Below are 17,486 nucleotides of genomic sequence, written 5' to 3'. Positions count from 1 at the left end.
GAGTAATACCTGTGTCGTCCCTGTGAACTGCTGCGAGAACGGCGACCGGCAAATTGCTGTTGTTGTAGCCCGGCAGGTTCTGATCCTCGTGCTGCGCATGCTGCGGGCTCATAGTCGCAGAAGTTGCCGAGGAAACCTATGACAAATTTGTAACATTAGTCGTAGCTGCCAGGAATGTAATCGATTTGTGCATCCATTTTAGAAACTTGTCTCAAATTGATTCACAAATTGATGCCTCCTGACCAAAATATTGCCAAAGACTATATTACTCTCCCATAGATAGCTCCACAAATATTAAAAATAGCACATTCAGTCATTCTACTAGATGGTGTCCACAGATTTTAATTACGACGTTTCAACTTTATTGTGTAACATTTTTTATTACGAAAACAACGATGTATCACACAATATGTTTCTTTATTGTCATTTAAAGGTACTTTACTTTGACATTTGATCAACGCCTACTACAGCAAGATGTTAAAAATAAAAAAAAGGAATAACAAGCCTTTTTTTCTGACTTAGGGCCGGTATTTCCATCTTCGGATAAAGTACTAGATTCGTACCGGCAAAATAACTTATACCGCCCGATATCTTCCGTTTATCTATCTGCGGGTATTTCCATTGGCGTGCGGTATAAATATATCCCGTAGATAGCTACCTAACCATAGCCAATGTTGCCGCTTTTAGAAGTCTGTAATAGAAAAAGATAGCGAACGGCAGAGCCATATATTAGAGAAAGATAGCTTACTACCTGACAATTTGAACGAATGCTTTTGTTTTTGAAAGAAATTCAGTGACTTATAATATATTTGTCAAACGTAAATTACAGAATAAGCCTTACTTATGAGTAGGTACTCTGAACATGAACCAAAATCGTGATGTAAATGCACCTCGTAGAAAGAAAAGAACTGCTAATTTCAGCACATCTGAAAATCGTGTGCTTGTGGATTTGGTTATCGAGTACAAGGACGTCCTGGAAAATAAACGCAGTGATGGGTGTTACTCGGGCAGAAAAAAATAATTGCTGGGCTCATATTGCCCAACAATGTAATGCAAAGTCTGGAATTAATAATCGTACAGCCGAAGCTAATCGTATGCAAAGATCACCTCAAATAATTCTTCGTCATCGGATTCGAATAAGTCAAGAAAATCTTGATCCATTTGGAATCTAAAATAGGTTACCTATATCCTTCAAGAAAACATAGTATGTATTTGAGTACTTCTACTTGCATACTTCAATTTCTTTCTTCCTATTTAGTATAGGTACGGTTGGTAATTTCGCAAATTTTTAAAACGTCACCAGTCTACTAGTAATTTTACGCAATATCTAGGGGTTATATTGATAACTGCAGAAAATCTACCCAATAACTTTATCTAGAGCTTATCCTGCCGATAATATTTAAACGAGGTTCGAAATACCCGAAGCGACGCTAACTGTCGGTTTACCTGGAAGATATCTTATACTTCACTTTATCCCGAGATGGAAATACCGGCCCTTAAATAATAAATAATTTTTCACATTTTGGTGTAGTAGGCGTTGACCAAATGTCAAAATAATTCACCTAATGACTTTCAAAGCAATGGTATCACTGAAATTTTCCAATATATGAAACAAAATAATCAAAATCCTTTGTGTGGATTCGATTCTAATTCATAAAATCTGTTCATGCAAATGGTTCTCATAGGTCGAGTCCTTTAGGTATATTAAAATTACTTCAAACAAAATTCGCTTCAATCGTACAGTTGACCTTTTTAAACCACCGTGATAACATTATCTTCGAATGAATGCAAAGATAAGCGGAAGGCAAGTTCGTATGAATCGCGAATCCAAGCAAACCGACTTCAATTTCGCGAAAGTAATGCTCGCAATCGTGATTATGCACAGGAATAATAAGCCAATATTCCGCTGTGTTGATATTAACTTTGCTCACTAGGTTTTGTTCCGGGTAAATGCAATTGTCTTTAAATTCCTTGCCGTATGCCGTGGTATACAAAATTTTAATTTTCGCACAATGACGTCACTCAACTTTAGGGAACTGGCTTTTAAGCAGGCGGTACAGTGAACAGTCTAAAAAAATTCTTTATTTATCACAATGAGTTTATTTAATCCCGTTTTTTATTTGAAAAGCAGTTCTCCGATTCGAAAATGTTCCTTCATGTATATTTTACCACTCATAAATAAAAGGCCTTGCTGTTCAAGTTTTTCTTCATCCCGGAAGTAATTCGTTTGTTCGCACACACGTATAGCTTGCAATTTGTCACAAATTCTCTCTACGGAATATGATTTCTCCCAAAGTTAAACTACAAATTTTTTCTACTACTAGGATAGATTTCACCAACTAATTGCACGTTCCGGTTCCCGACTTTCAACCGCCAATCAATTTTCCACAGGTCGGTGTTTGTATGTGATCGCTCGCGTAAATCAGCCTAGAATCCTCGCTTTACCACTTCTCTCGCTATTTTCTGAACGTAACGATTTGAATGTCTGTGCAACATCAGTCTTTCCCTAAATATACAGCATAATGTGGTGATTCAGTGTTATGGGGATGCGCCGGAGAACCGTTGGCACGGCGCCAGTCGTTCAGTGTCTGTGCTCCCATTTGAAGCAATAGTTATCACCACCGCATGGACGCTGGGTTTAGTGTCTCATTCGAGGTTCGAAGAGATCGTGGCAACCGCGCTCGCTTCCCCAGTACGTTACTTGTTATCGCCAGACATACTTTTATTCATGTTCACTATGAAGCGATATATGTAAATTTTTCTATGTTTAACAAAATACAAATTTAAAGCCAAATTTCACGAAAACGGCTAAGCGACCACCTGTTACAACATAAATTATATTGCACTTTTTATTATTATTATTATACAGGGTGTCCCTAAAAGGTCTGTACAACGCGCTACCAGGGGTTCTTGGTATCAAAATAGGACGATTTAACCCTACTTACCTCTATCCCAAAGTGCTTCGTTAAGGCGCTATTTGCCGCCAAAGATTCAAAAAACAAATCGTTATTTTTATTTTATCGGAAAATGGTTTTGCCGATTAAAATGAAAGTCGGGATGTGAATGTCTAATGTAAAAAGGGTCTTTGTGATATCATCGTTTTGATTGTAGTTGCTATGTAGGTGGTAAAATACTGACCATCCACATCTGAAGAGGTCTAAAACTTTTTAACTACTACTTTTTGACGGCTCTGAATTTTTAGACACTGATAGACAGTTTACTTGCAAGCATTTTTTGTCTCTTGATGAATATCGCTATTGGTGATGGTTTACGAAAAAATAAATAAATTTAGGCATGATGAATGGCATGCACCATACATGCGATTGTTCCTCAAAAACCATAAGTGCAAGCAAGAAGTAGGCTATGAAACCGTAGTGCAAGCAAGTAATCTAGAATAAACGAACACAACAGAGTAAGTCAATGTAATGTATTAATTTAAACGTACTAAATGTTCAAAGTGACCACCATTTTCACGCATACAAAGCATTATACGGCGTAATAAATTAAACTGTGCCCTTTGGAACATTGGTACGTTATTTTTTAAAGTTTTAAGTCTTCAAGCAAAACGTAAATTGTTAAAGTTTAAGAAACAACAAACAAACGTTAAGCCACTCTAAGGTTTAACAGCCATCTTCTGATTTTTTGAGGAACAATCGCATGTATGGTGCATGCCATTCATCATGCCTAAATTTTTTTTTTCGTAAACCATCACAGATAGCGATATTCATCAAGAGGCAAAAAATGCTTGCAAGAAAACTGTCTTATCAGTGTCTAAAAATTCAGAACCGTCAAAATAGTAGTTAAAAAGTTTTAGACCTCTTCAGATGTGGATGGTCAGTATTTTACCACCTACATAGCAACTACAATCAAAACGATGATATCACAAAGACCCTTTTGACATTAGACATTCACATCCCGACTTTCATTTTAATCGGCAAAACCATTTTCCGATAAAATAAAAATAACGATTTGTTTTTTGAATCTTTGGCGGCAAATAGCGCCTTAACGAAGCACTTTTGGATAGAGGTAAGTAGGCTTAAATCGTCCTATTTTGATACCAAGAACCCCTGGTAGCGCGTTGTACAGACCTTTTAGGGACACCCTGTATATATTTAAAATGTGACGCATTACATTTCTATGAAGGTCACTTTTTGGTTTGTCGCACCATTTAAAGCTAGGTATTGGTAATGATAGGCAATATTAAATTTAAAAAACGCAACAGTGTCCGTTCCATCTCTGGTTTTGGTACCAACAAAGTAAAGAAATTACAGACTTCGGCAGAAAATTTGACCAAGCAACTTCTCTTTCAAGCTGTAAAAACACAAGTAGACGATATCAAACTCAATTCAAATATATTTTCACGTTGCCATCATCACAATAAAATATCTGCATTGATAAAGTGGATAATACTTACCGATTGCGTCGTCAGAGGAGGTGAAGGCGATGTCGTCGTCTGAGCATACGGTATGATAGGCCGCTTGTCGGGGACCGAGCTCCAAGATATAACTGTGGCGTGGGGGAGAGAGGCTGATTTCGTCGTCGGAGAAGCCGGTGTTTCTGCAGTTATGTCCATCGATCCCAGTGAAGCTGATAGTTTGGACACTCCCACTGAATTACAAAAAGAAACAATTTTAAACGATGTTACATTTGAATTTGCGGCGTACAGTAAAACAAACAAAAACCTACCACTTAAAGTACTGTTGGCAAGTGGCAACAGCGGATGCGCAGAAATGCTATTTCCAACTGTGCTGGTGTGCATGTTCGTTGCACTTGAATGTGTACTAGAATGACGGAATGATGCTGACCTGCACAAAGGAACGAGGAATGAGAAGAGGTCACGAAAGTTCGTTTATAAAAGTAAATTACAGGACTCTAAAACTAAATTCGGTTAAAGAAACATATATCACTTATGGAGCACAGCCTAGAGCTGATTGGCTAACTTTAAATGAAATTTTCTCATCGCTTATTGCCTATTCAAACTACATGCTGTAGTGTTCTTGACAAACTTATGTCGATCATTTTTCCCATCCTCCTTCCCATATGCATCATTAATATGAAAAATACCAGCAGTGGTATAGCATAACTGACCAACCGTTACTACAACCATGCTCCAAAAGGGTTCAAAGTCTACTTTTATATCACTTGATCCGAGGATGACTAATGAAATATATACAAATGTGCCAATTTCTTCAAATATTGTACATGAAAATAGCAAGCAGTAATTCCAATATTGAAAGTTTTTAAAAAGCATTTACAAGCAACAGCATGTACTATAAAAGGCTTACAAAACTACATAAAGCGGTGCAAATTATTAAATTGAATCAATAACAAAATCACATTTGGACCTTTGTCCCATGTTCGACTCTCAGTATTATCTTATAACAAAAAATGAGTTTCTTCAAAACTTAACTTTTCCGCACTGAAGTAATTTGTTGAGACCCGGTACCTTCCCTTCATTTATTTACTTCTCGCGCATCGCTTTTTGTATTAACAGGTGGCTCTGTTAACAGTCCACAAATAGGGGAGTTACCTCTGCGCATGCGCGCGCAGCTTTTGAAATGTTCAATATAATCGATCGATTTTGCCTACTGTTAAAACTTTAGCAAGATCGGTCTATAAATAAGATAAGATTTTAAGTTCTTGTGCTAACAAGCTGGACAACAACAACTGACTTTTTTTCTGTGATGAAAACAATACTTTACCTACCCATATATGGATGCGGAAAAAAGTCTCTATGTTAGGGGTTGGCAACCTATTGAAATGGAAGAGCCAAAAGTTACTGTTTACAAAATGTCCCAGTTTTTAGAGCCATTAAAAATGTTCGATTCAATATTATAGTATTTGGTTATATACAGGGTTGTGCAACAGTGCGGCGGTCTTTCCTAGCCCATACCTGGTAAAAAATATCAAAAATCTATTGTGCACTATAGATGTGCGCATCTACAGAAATAATTTTTGAAGGTACAGGGTGTACCATTTTTGCAGTGTCAATAAATTAACCAAAGATAACATTGTGATTGTGACATAAAAACACAGCAAAAAGGAATAAAATCTGAAGTAGTCCAATTTTTGGACACATACAGTGTTACCCTTTCAGTAGCTTTGAAATCAGAATGTTAATTTCTTACACATCTTTAATGACAGATAAATGATTAATAACAGGAACTGTAAGTAACAATATCAAATTGCAGAAAACACCACTCGCATTACAAAAACTAGCAAATTTACATTTCTTCATCACACAACCAGAAAAAACTAATCTCAATAATGATTTAAAGATATACTTTTTATTCACGACTGCTACCTAGTTTAGAAAGCTTCCTTGAGTTACTCTGTTTGACTGCCAGAATCTCCTAATAGCAAGACTTATTATGCAAGTTACCTAGGCTAAGCAAATGGTCATTATATACCTTTATCACAGTGTATTAATAAGAGGTGTATGAACTCCTTACTTTTAACATAAGCGCAAAGTGAATTTTCTTGTAAAATCGCGACCACGAGCATTTTGTTCAAATGTAGGACAAACCAAAATAGATAAAAAAAAATGTATAGAAGGACGACAAAATCCACAATTGAAGCATCCGTTATTACATCTCTATTTTACACTGTGATCTTTAAACGTCTTAATAACTCCACTGAATCTCTGCTGACAAATGAATGACTATATTCATTCAAAACTAAAATGATTCAAAGCTGCATGATTCTTGCAAAAGTGAGCACTAAATAATGTAAAGCGAACATGCACGTAAGTAACGATACTTAAAATGTACCTTTGGAATGCTTGCCTCTTTACGTAATTATCTCTAACGAATTCCACTATTTGTTTTTGAGTCCTGCCGCTATACCTGCAAGAGAAATAAATAGAAAGAGGAAATAAGAACGAAACCCGAGTACCTAAATGAACTTCCTCTTGAAAGTACACGTGTTTTATGACGCGATGGCGCTTTAACCGACGAACACCGAAAAAACCCATGATTTTCTACACATTTCTTCCAGAAATTTTTACATTCGTTCCTTCCTTCGAAAAAGAATTCGACTATATCTTTGTAACCCTAAATCAATAATAATTCAAGATTACACGTAGACAGTGTGCCTTAAGTCTTACATATCCCTCCGGGTGTAATTTTAGAAGAAATCTTTTACGTTTAAAAGATATTTTCCTAATTTTCGCCCATGAGAATGTATTTATTTTTGTGTAATTCTGAAAAACCACAATTCCCATATGGGCCACTGCTAAATTTAAGGGCGCATTTTCGTGATCCTTAGCCGGGTGCATTTTCATACCGTACAGCTCGCATCTTCTCGCAGTTTCTAAAAGATTTAAATCCGCTTCGGCAGGTGATTGGCCACTAGAAAATGTTTAGACAATCAAAATATACTTGTAATTGTAAGGCAACGAACGCGTGCTTTTTGTGGTTTTCCATTATTCTCCTTTCCATTTCTGGATCTTGGTGCGGCACAAATTTGTAACTAGATAAGTAGGTGTGATCGGGATAGTCCTCGGAAACGTAATCGCCGCATTCTGCCTGTACGATGTAACTTGCCATGAGCGCGGCCGTGTTGTCGTTACATTGAAGAAGGCCATGGCATAAGTCCCTCTTCACTTGCAAACAGAAGAGGTAACGGGTGTACTCTTCTTCGAGTTGCGCAGGATCGGGCGTGTAAAATTTAACACAGAAGTGTAAGAGTGGATCGACTAGTGAAAGTCCGAGTTGGCGCGATATCGGTTTTTGCAGATCCAACCAGTACTAAAATAAATGCTTAACAATCTTTACGTTAGTGTTAAAGGTATTACCTTTGTACCAGTAAGATCTTGGTATTCTAGACCGAAATAATCAGCTTCTAGCAGATGCAATTGCTTGCATACTTGTTCAAACAGCACTCGCCCAACTGCTTTCGCCTACAAAAATTAGCAATAAAAAACAGAATTACACATGACATGCAATTATCCAATGTCCACATCATACCAGTACATACTAGCAGTAGGCATAGCTTCGATTAATTATTTACAATCCAATTTTGATAATCAACTGTAATAATCAAAGAATGTTGTATAAACAACGTCATGTAGACGTTATTTTGGTCCAAACACCAAAAGTAATGACGGGACATCCTGTATATCGGAGTACCTATTTCAATTACCAAGTGTAAATTTGGGGGATTATCTACGAATAAACACAGAGTTGGTTTATTGTATTTGAATTTGTTATCTCAGTGTTGTTTTTCCTTTTGGAAATTTTGTAATTGTATAATTGTTGCTTAAATTTTATCACTTTTGTAAATTGCTTATTTAGATTTGTGTATTTAAGGGCACGCCGCAAATAGTGGAGATACACTTATATTACCTTTTGCTTTATGCGATTGCCGAAAGAAGCACGCAATGGCATAAGATATTTTTACTTTATACTAAAGTCACTGTAAAGATGTAAATTAATATTGCTCACGCTACTTCTGTCATTTTACTTTCAAGAAAATTCAGCCTTAGTTGTTTTGTTGGAGACGCAGTTTGTCGATTTCGAAATAAAATGTGCAGAAGTTAGGCTATTTTCATAAAAGATTTAAGTTAACGTCCAATGAGGTAGTAAAAGTTGATGGAGAAGCAGTCTGCTTAGTGAAACCTTTCTAAGAGGTATGTCTTTAATTAAAAGTTTCTACCATCTGAGCAGCATTGGGCGAATGGAATGAGCTTACTCGTATATCTCGAGAACGGGGAAGCGATTGTTGTAGGTCTACAGCAGCTCTACATGACCGCGGAGTCAAGGGTTTACTCGATTATATCTCGAGAAACATGTGTCGTAACGGGGTACTCACGTTGGGACTGTGGTAGGTCTAGACCCTATATGACAAAGAGGTCAAAACTTTAATCTTGATATCAGGTGTCGGAACCAGATACTCACAAAGGGCTTGTGACAAGGCCTATATCAGCTATACGCACTGTGCCCAAGATAAGGATATCTATCATGGGGATTCTCAATGCATTGTGTGCAGGGGCACCATGCTGTTGAAACCAACAGTTTCCATTTTTTCTGTTTTTGTGTGCTGTACATCGTATTCATAATAAAAAATGCTACTCAATACTGTATGTACGTTTTTCACAGGTTATACAAAAAAATACTTATACGAAATACGAAACATTAAAAATCTCTCAACGCTGTCTTGTAGAGCTCAAATAGTGGCAATGAGAACATGTTTTTTTTTATTTTTTGTATTTGTTCACATCACATCAGAAAAAAACAAAAGCGCCAAATTTCGATTTTTGTGGCATATGTTCGGAAGTAATCGGAATTTTCTGGTTTTCTTTACGCAACTTTCCCCTAATTTCACCATCTTATATGGTTTCTGAGATCCCCATGATAGACATATTTATCTTGGACACAGTGTATAATGGCAGGGCCAAAACTTCATTCATTTACAACCATAACGAATACTCAGAAAGAGGTTATGGTAGGTCTAGACTAGAGTTACATGACTTAAATCATTTATATCTTGATACTAGGGTGTTGACATGGGGTACCCACTCACAAAGGGCTTGTAATAAAGTCTAGTTCATTCCACATGATACTAGGATCATACTCACAAAGGACTTATGAAAGGTCTAGGTATATTAGTTCTACATGATGAGATATTCACAAAGAGCCGTGCGCATTGTTACTGTTGTTAACTGGCACAAAAAATAAGAAATTCAGCCAAATTAACTTTTCTTACGTGACGTCAGTCGCGTGCGTAAACCTATGCTAATTAATATCTCTTCAATGCATACATCATTTTGGATGAAATATCCGTGGCAATGTCGCGGCTCTGACGATGGGGTCAATTGTTTACTCACTCGATTCTTGAGAAAGCGGTTTATGAACGGGCTACTGACGAAAGGATTGTTATGGGTCTAGGTAAGATCTGCATGATGACCACATTAAGACTTCTAATCGCCTGTTTCTCGAGAAGGGGGTGTGGGAACAGGCTACTCACAAAGGGGTTGTGCTAGCCTAGACCAGCTTTAAGTACATGAGGGCATGGTTAAATCTTCAATCGCTTATACAGGGTGACAATTTGAAAACTTACCACCCCCCATATCTTAGCAAATGAACAAGATATTTAAAAAAATCAAAATCCGTTTCGGTAATTCGGAGGGGGAATCACAATTACATAGTTGGCGACGCACCCCCTCACACCCCCTGCGCCCCAGCCACCCCAACTTTTAAATCTTAAATAGTGACCCCCCATGTGTGATACGTCGTTGGAAAGCTCTGAAAAAATGCTTTCCAACCATACCAATAGCATTACATTTAGGTTAGTAATTATCGTGCAAATCAAAAAATAAACTAATATGATACATTTTCTAAAGTTGGCTTTTATTTCAATAAATGTTCAAAATGTTTCCGTTATTGGTAAGACAGTATTACTATGCGATCAAAAATGAGTTGCTGTCGAGTCGCCCTTTGAAATTTTTGTTTACATGGAAAATCGTATTTAACTTGAACATCCAAAGCCGACTCGACAGCAACTCATTTTTGATCGCCAGTTATAATCTATTCTCAAACTCTTGTCGAACCTTTTCAAATGTTGGTTTTGCAATATTTCGACATTCTTGAATTATTCTCTGTCTTAGTTCGTCTATGTTCGCCGGTTGCGTTTTAAATACGACAGATTTCAAATGTATCATATTAGTTTATTTTTTGATTTGCACGATAATTACTAACCTAAATGTAATGCTATTTGGTATGGTTGGAAAGCATTTTTTCAGAGCTTTCCAACGACATATCACACATGGGGGGTCACTATTTAAGATTTAAAAGTTGGGGTGGCTGGGGCGCAGGGGGTTGGAGGGGGTGCGTCGCCAACTATGTCATTGTGATTCCCCCTCCGAATTACCGAAACGGATTTTGATTTTTTTAAATATCTCGTTTATTTACTAAGATATGGGGGGTGGTAAGTTTTCAAATTGTCACCCTGTATATATATTTTTGAAATTTGTATTTAGTCCATAACTTTTGTATGAGACGTCTGATCGAAAAAGTACGAATCGTTTTGGATTCTACGCACCAAAATTAGTGTGAAAAAGTGTTTTCCTGAGAAATTTTGGAACAGTCGATTTTTGGAAAAAAAGGAAGGTATAACACTGCCTTTTTTTGAGGCCGGGAAAAAAATTGTCTGAGATCGACCGGGAAAAAACATTTTCTATAGAGTTTGGCCCGTAAAATCCATAATTTCAAACAGTTCCAAGATTGGACTACTAGATCAAAAGTTACAGCCCTTTGAACTTTATGTATATATATATTTTTTTTTTCGAGCAATTTCGAGCTGTTGACAGAAAAGCTCCCAGTGAATGAGTTCAATATGAACATTTATAAGGTGTCTTTTTTATATACAAAATTCAGCCGTATATTGTAGTTCAGTAAAATAGGGACAGGACCCGAGGAATCATCACTGGTTTTGTGGTCAATATAGTCACCAGCTTTCGGGGATATACCCTAAAGCCATGAAGGCCGTAAAAAAGTGCAACAAATGTAAGTGCAGCGCATCCAGGCTCTTCTGCAGAAGAACCGGGAAAATCCTATCCGCTCTTCCTAGCCCGCAGGCCAGTACAGGAGCCTGCGAACTTTCTCACGAACGTTTTCAAGGTGTGAGTTCCACCAAGGTGTTCTCTTCTTTCCTCGAAAAGTACGCAGAGTATCGGAATATGATGAGAAAGACCAAGAACATTTTATGACTATAATTGGTTACTGTGGGGAGGATCTACAGGGTGTAGAAATTGCCTAGATCGGTGTTTACTTAAAAATTTGGATGAGGAGGAGCAATTATAAATGATGTTCGGTTCTGACTTGAATAATGGATGGTGCTAAAAGATAACATATTCGCCAATTTGTGGGGGGACGGGGAGGTCTCCTTGCTTCTTTTTGCACCGCAACGGTCCAACTGTCTAATGGTGAATTTGGATCCAGATGGAGGGATGTTGAAGCAGGTCCTCCACATTGTTTGTCGTACAACTATAACTGAAGCTGAAAAGCCCCAATTGAATGTTAAAAGTGAATTGCAAAGACGTAAGTGAAAGATCTGAATGCGAAGGTAATAAAAGTTGTATGTTACCGGCGGCCAAAAATACTTCCATTATTAGACGCACAATAAAGTTATAAATGAAGCATCAAACAGGGCACTTTTTCATCCATTAACAATTAATATTTCAATCACGTGTACATTTGAAAACTCCAATAATAGAAGAAGAGACGCGTTCTTTGTAGATAAAAGCCCAGTAAATTGTCAAAGCCTGAAAGCAATCGCTTAAGATTAAATGCTTTTAGCGCTGCCATGTTTTTCGCGTACACGAAAACGTTCTCGTTTCGAACTACCTTCGTATTATGCATTCTGTTAGACAAAGGAAGAAAATCTCTCCTCCTCGATGCAGTGTTATTAACGATAGTCAAAAAAAGATCGACGATGGGCGCTTTGATAGCATTTTTATATACAAGCGAGTAACCATCCGCACAAATTTCGATTATTAATTTTTCGTTTTCCGGAAGTTTTCCGATCAAAAGCTGACTGGATGCCTGTAACGTGCCTTAATAAAGTGATTTTTCTCTTGGAACATATTTGAAAAATTGATTATTCGTTTATTACCTCACCGACGACGTATTAAATATTCCTTTCTTGCCTGAGCTCGGCTCAATAATACCTATCCGTACAACAAATGAAAAATAAACAGCCTCAATTTCCCAAGACAAATACACATGACCTGGTATCGCGTTTTTTTATTGGCGACGACGAAGAGCTATTCATTCTGTAATGATGTGTTAATAATTAACGAAGTTCCTTTTGAAAACGATCGCCGAGTATACAAATATTTTTCTCCCGACCAGCGGCAGCGCGCCGCGAGGGGGACGTACGCAAATCTAATACAAACCAAAAGTTAAACATTTACGGAGATTTAAATTCGAAGGAATGCCGTGAAGTCATCCGTGTCTTACAAATCCCAATCCGATTTATCGAACCGACGACTTTGTTTTATCAAAGACTACTGGGATCGTCTTTGCCGGAGGGTTAATATTCTTTTGTAACTCGAACAAAATGTTTAACTCCCGAATAAATTCCATCCTCGAAACTCGAGGGGATTGAGAACTTCATGCTCATTTATTCCTTTTATTTACAAAACTTCCAACGGTATGATTAAACGATTATGTGCGGCAGGTACCTTTAGATTTGTCAACTGTAACGTCGATTGTTACCAATTATTTCATTAAGCCAAGGGATTTATTATTTTCGGTAGAGATTATAGTCATCGTTTCTCTTTTGAACTATTTCTATTCTTATTTCGCTGACAAATGTCTGAGGCAACCCTTTCCTGCCCTCCTTGCCCACCACCTTGTATCACCAACCTTCTTCTGAGAGATTACTCCAGGACTGTTCTGCAAAGTAATTGTGAGACTCTGGAGATTGTTAAAAAAGCTTGGAAAATACCAAAAATAGATGGACTAAAAGACCTAAGAGACAAAGTGCCTTGGTATACCTTCAAATGCGCTGTAAACCACCTTTGAAATTGCTAAAATGGTCTTGGACGGTTATAAAAAAGTCGAAAACAACCCTAAAAAAATGATAGGTAGTCTGGGGAGACTCAGAGCGCTATGGTAGACCTTCAATTACTCTGAAAAGTACCCATAAGACTGGAAAGGATTCTGAAAACGCACTACAATTTCCAGAAAGACGATAGAATTATCTAGAGACCTACAGCGATTCGATAACCATCCAAATGCCTTGTAAAGTACTCATTAAGGCCGATTCACATTATCGGTCACGTCACGCCCTGTCAATTATTGTAGCGTGTATTTCTTATGAGCATGTTCTGACCGTGACCTGATCGTCAAATGTGAAATGAGCATGTAACAATATTGTGAGCGGAGCGTGAGCAGAACGTGACCTGAGCTATAGTGTGAATTGGCCTTAAGGCCTCCAATCTCTTAAAAAGTACGTATAAAACCGCCGAAAAGCTGCGTGAAATTCGAAGAAAGCCCCCTGAATTTCTCTGCGAGAGTATTAGAATAGTGTAGAGAGGCTTAGGCGGAGTAAAAAAAGTTTCGCAAAATACCAAATATTTCGGAAATATCTAACGAGCTATGAGAGGGAGATATATTACTCTGGAGAGAAACTTCGATTGCTCTGGCAAGCCCCAAAATGATGAATGACTCTAAAAAGTAGTAAGGAGGCTATATAAAACAACACAGAATTAGGAGAGCTAAAAAGCTTTAGGAAAAATTCAAAACATTTTTGGACTTGGGACAGGATGCAATGGAGAGACCTTGATTTTTCTGGAAGGCTTGCTCTAGAAAGACGTACAGATCTGATAAGTTAAGAAAGGACTTTATAAGCGTAACATTTTGAAACGGACTCGTTAACGGGCTGATTTCTTTAAAATTTTCCTTTTTATTCTAAAAAGTTAATTTTTTTATTTTTAGAATTTTTCAAGTCAATGGATTCTTAGTTACATTGGGGGTTCCTGAGAGCGAGACAATTCGAGTGCCATTTTTCAGAACACTATCATAATTTTATTGAGGGTTACAGGGAAAGGGTTATCGACACTCAACAGGGGTGGCTTTTAACCCCCGGCGATTTTAACGTAACTTTACAGAAATGGGTTATCGACTTTTTAGTTTAGTGGAGGGGGGGGGGTATTTAATACTCTCCACACCCCCCGGCCCAACGTTTTCTACGGTATGGAGACGCGGTTCTCATAATCCTTCCCCAACAACCTTGAATCGAGTCCTGAAGCCTTAAAACAATTTGTGGAAGAGAACGTTACCGGGGGATCTAGCTAGGGTGTATTGAATCCCCCCCCCCCCCCCCCGTACACGAGATAGTTCGAGTGTTATTTCCGGAACACCACCATAAGCTCACTGAGGGTTACAGGGAAAGGGTTATCGACACTTAACAAGAGTGACTTTGAACCCACGGCGATTTTAATGTAACTTTTCGAAAAGGGGTTATTGGGTTATCAACTTTTTAGTGTATGGGGGGGGGTATTCAATACCCCCGCACCGCCGGTGTATAGAGAAGAGATTCACATAATCCTTCCCCAACAACTGTCAATCGAGTTCTGAAGCCTTAAAACAATTTGTGAAAGAAAGTGTTACCGGGGGGTCTGGGGAATACCCCGCTGAGTACACGAGACAGTTGGAGTGCCATTTCCAGAACGCTACCAGAAGTTTACTGAGAGTTATAGGGAAAAGGTTATCGGGTCCCACTTTGCTGAGTGAATTTGAACGCCCGGCGATTTTAACATAACTTTTCGCAAATGGTTGTCGACTTTTACGTTTGCAAGGGGGGGGGTATTTCATGACCCCCGGTGCCACGTGCGCACGTGATTGGGCTAGGGGCCGAAACATATTGGCTAGTGATTAAAGATGGCGGCGGCGGCGTGCCCTATTAGCACTATTTTGTAGGCGGCCACCCCCATCACCCACTGTAAACAACTGTTCAGTTAATTCTTTTTCAAATTAACTCGACCATTTTGATTACGCAAAAAGTCAAGTTCAGCAATTTTTGGTTCCATTCCGCGAATTCTAAATAGAGGGTGATCCAGTTTTCCAAGGTTGGACGACTCAAGTGGCAGTTTCTGGTAAAGCGTCAATTATTCATTCGTATTCAATACGAACCGCGTCCTTCAAGAAATTTGACGAGTAAAATTTTTAAATTGAAATAGTAAATTCTTGGACGATCCGATCCAATTACTTTGTAATTGTGTGAAACGTTAACCAATATTCGTGTTAGAAGAAGGTAATATTTTCCATTTTAATTCAATATTAAGTCTTGAAAATCTTCTAACTGAGTTACATATAAATATTTTTTTGGGTAAAAAACCAGATATTCCATATTTTTCTATTGTTCATTTGAGGTTTTTTTTTGTTTGACAGCAAAATAAAACGACCTTGATACCTCCTGCTCTCTCTCATTTTCTGATTCTCCTTCACACCCAACTGACTTTCCCTTCTGCCCTCTATCCTACTCTGTCCAGCCTTTGTCTATTATCTCCTGCCTTTGCAGCTTTTCTTTCCTGTCCCCGCCTGCTCCCACAATCTGTTCTGTTCTGCTTCTATCATCCGTTTCAAGCTTCGCTATCCGTCTGTGTTTCTGTCCCCTGACTTTTTCTGCTTCCTCTTCCACCACCCTTCTTCTCCACTCTAGCTGTCGTATCTTCTTTTCTTATTCCCCCAGAGGATAGAGTAAGACTAATCGGATCATTTTTCAATTCTTTTAATGCTTCCCAATCCTTTAAGGATTTCTGTCCGGATCCTTACTCTGAATATTTCTACATCTTGTACAAAAACTCTGGTTATGCCATTAACTCTCTCCTCCATGCGCTCCTCTTGCCCCTCGGTGAGTGTTCTAGACAATCGACGACAGGAATAAGAATCTGGTAGAACTTATTCCCATTCAATGCAAACATCGCAATTACATGGAAGCCTGGGTGTCGTCTTCTTCGTTTACGTTTCGCACTTTCTCAATAATTTCCATAATTCATAAGGGATGGAGCGTATTTTTCGAAGAATCCAAAGCTCCCGGAAGACTCGATTCATTTAGGAAGCATTCGCAAACAAACGTACAATTACTATAAACCAAAGCTAAATACCGAACAGGCTCTAAATTCAGCCAAACTTAACACACACTGGTATTAAATTTAATCAAAGTAACAATGTAGCGGTTGCGAACGAAACCTCGGCCGCCTTAGAGGGTGTTGAAAATATAAGTTCTCATTTGTAATTTGCCAAGTGCGTTAGTTAACGTCTTCGCGCGAAATATCAAGAGGGCCGTTAGGAGAAAGTTGGAGAAAGTCACAGTTTTGATTATTAAGCGTGCCAAAGCCGCCTTTATACGCATCTAAAATAAGAACACTTAACTTAGAAGAGATTTGATTAAAATTATTATAGCTCGCCTAAGTATGATTGTGTTATTTAAGGTGTGACTTGAGGTACGTGTTATTTAAGCTCATCAAATTCCGTCTACGTAACTCTTCTTCGCTCCTTTTCACCCGGATCTTGCGCCTGGAACGGATAGTGACGGCGAGCGTCCGCCTGAAGCGGATTTTGTCGTTAGAAAAGTGCGTATTAATGTGTTACATTGTAAGGGAAGATTCTCGCACGTTTTGTCTTAATATTCTGAACAAATATCGACGTTTGTGGTGAAAAGGCGCGATTATCTTTATGGCTATCTTTAAAATTAAACATCTCGCACCGCGCTTTACCTTTACGCACGTAAATCTTATTAATTTACACTATTTATTATAATAATTTGCTTATTTCGCAACGTGATTTGGTTACCCGATATCTTAAACTTTCCGCACATCGCCACTACATAATGGTTTGTAACATCTAAATACACGCACGTTACATCGAATTTTTTATCATCACAGTCCCGTAAAAGTTGGTAACATCTATATACAACCCAAAAATTAACATTTTCCGCTCATTAGGGCTCACAAAAATTTCACGTGTTACATTTGATCG

The 17,486-nt window shown here is 38.1% G+C and overlaps 1 protein-coding gene across 1 annotated transcript in view; it reads right to left on the bottom strand.

Moving 5' to 3' along the window:
* The window catches only part of LOC116170629 (FERM, ARHGEF and pleckstrin domain-containing protein 2-like), a 37,381-nt gene extending 20,884 nt beyond the window's left edge, over positions 1 to 16,497 (bottom strand). The window contains exons 1-10 of the mRNA XM_031487133.1: positions 16,439 to 16,497; positions 16,281 to 16,368; positions 7,796 to 7,900; positions 7,402 to 7,748; positions 7,106 to 7,349; positions 6,895 to 7,052; positions 6,771 to 6,845; positions 4,687 to 4,805; positions 4,415 to 4,608; positions 10 to 136 (exon numbers count right to left, since the gene is read on the bottom strand). Coding sequence (XP_031342993.1) covers positions 10 to 136; positions 4,415 to 4,608; positions 4,687 to 4,805; positions 6,771 to 6,845; positions 6,895 to 7,052; positions 7,106 to 7,349; positions 7,402 to 7,748; positions 7,796 to 7,900; positions 16,281 to 16,368; positions 16,439 to 16,497 — 1,516 coding nt within the window. The remainder of the gene's footprint in view (positions 1 to 9; positions 137 to 4,414; positions 4,609 to 4,686; positions 4,806 to 6,770; positions 6,846 to 6,894; positions 7,053 to 7,105; positions 7,350 to 7,401; positions 7,749 to 7,795; positions 7,901 to 16,280; positions 16,369 to 16,438) is intronic.
* Positions 16,498 to 17,486: the final 989 nt, after the last annotated feature.

This window comes from Photinus pyralis, unplaced genomic scaffold, assembly GCF_008802855.1.
Source record: "Photinus pyralis isolate 1611_PpyrPB1 unplaced genomic scaffold, Ppyr1.3 Ppyr1.4_LG5, whole genome shotgun sequence".
In the NCBI taxonomy this organism is placed as follows: domain Eukaryota; kingdom Metazoa; phylum Arthropoda; class Insecta; order Coleoptera; family Lampyridae; genus Photinus; species Photinus pyralis.
This window is presented reverse-complemented; position numbering and strand designations above follow the sequence as displayed.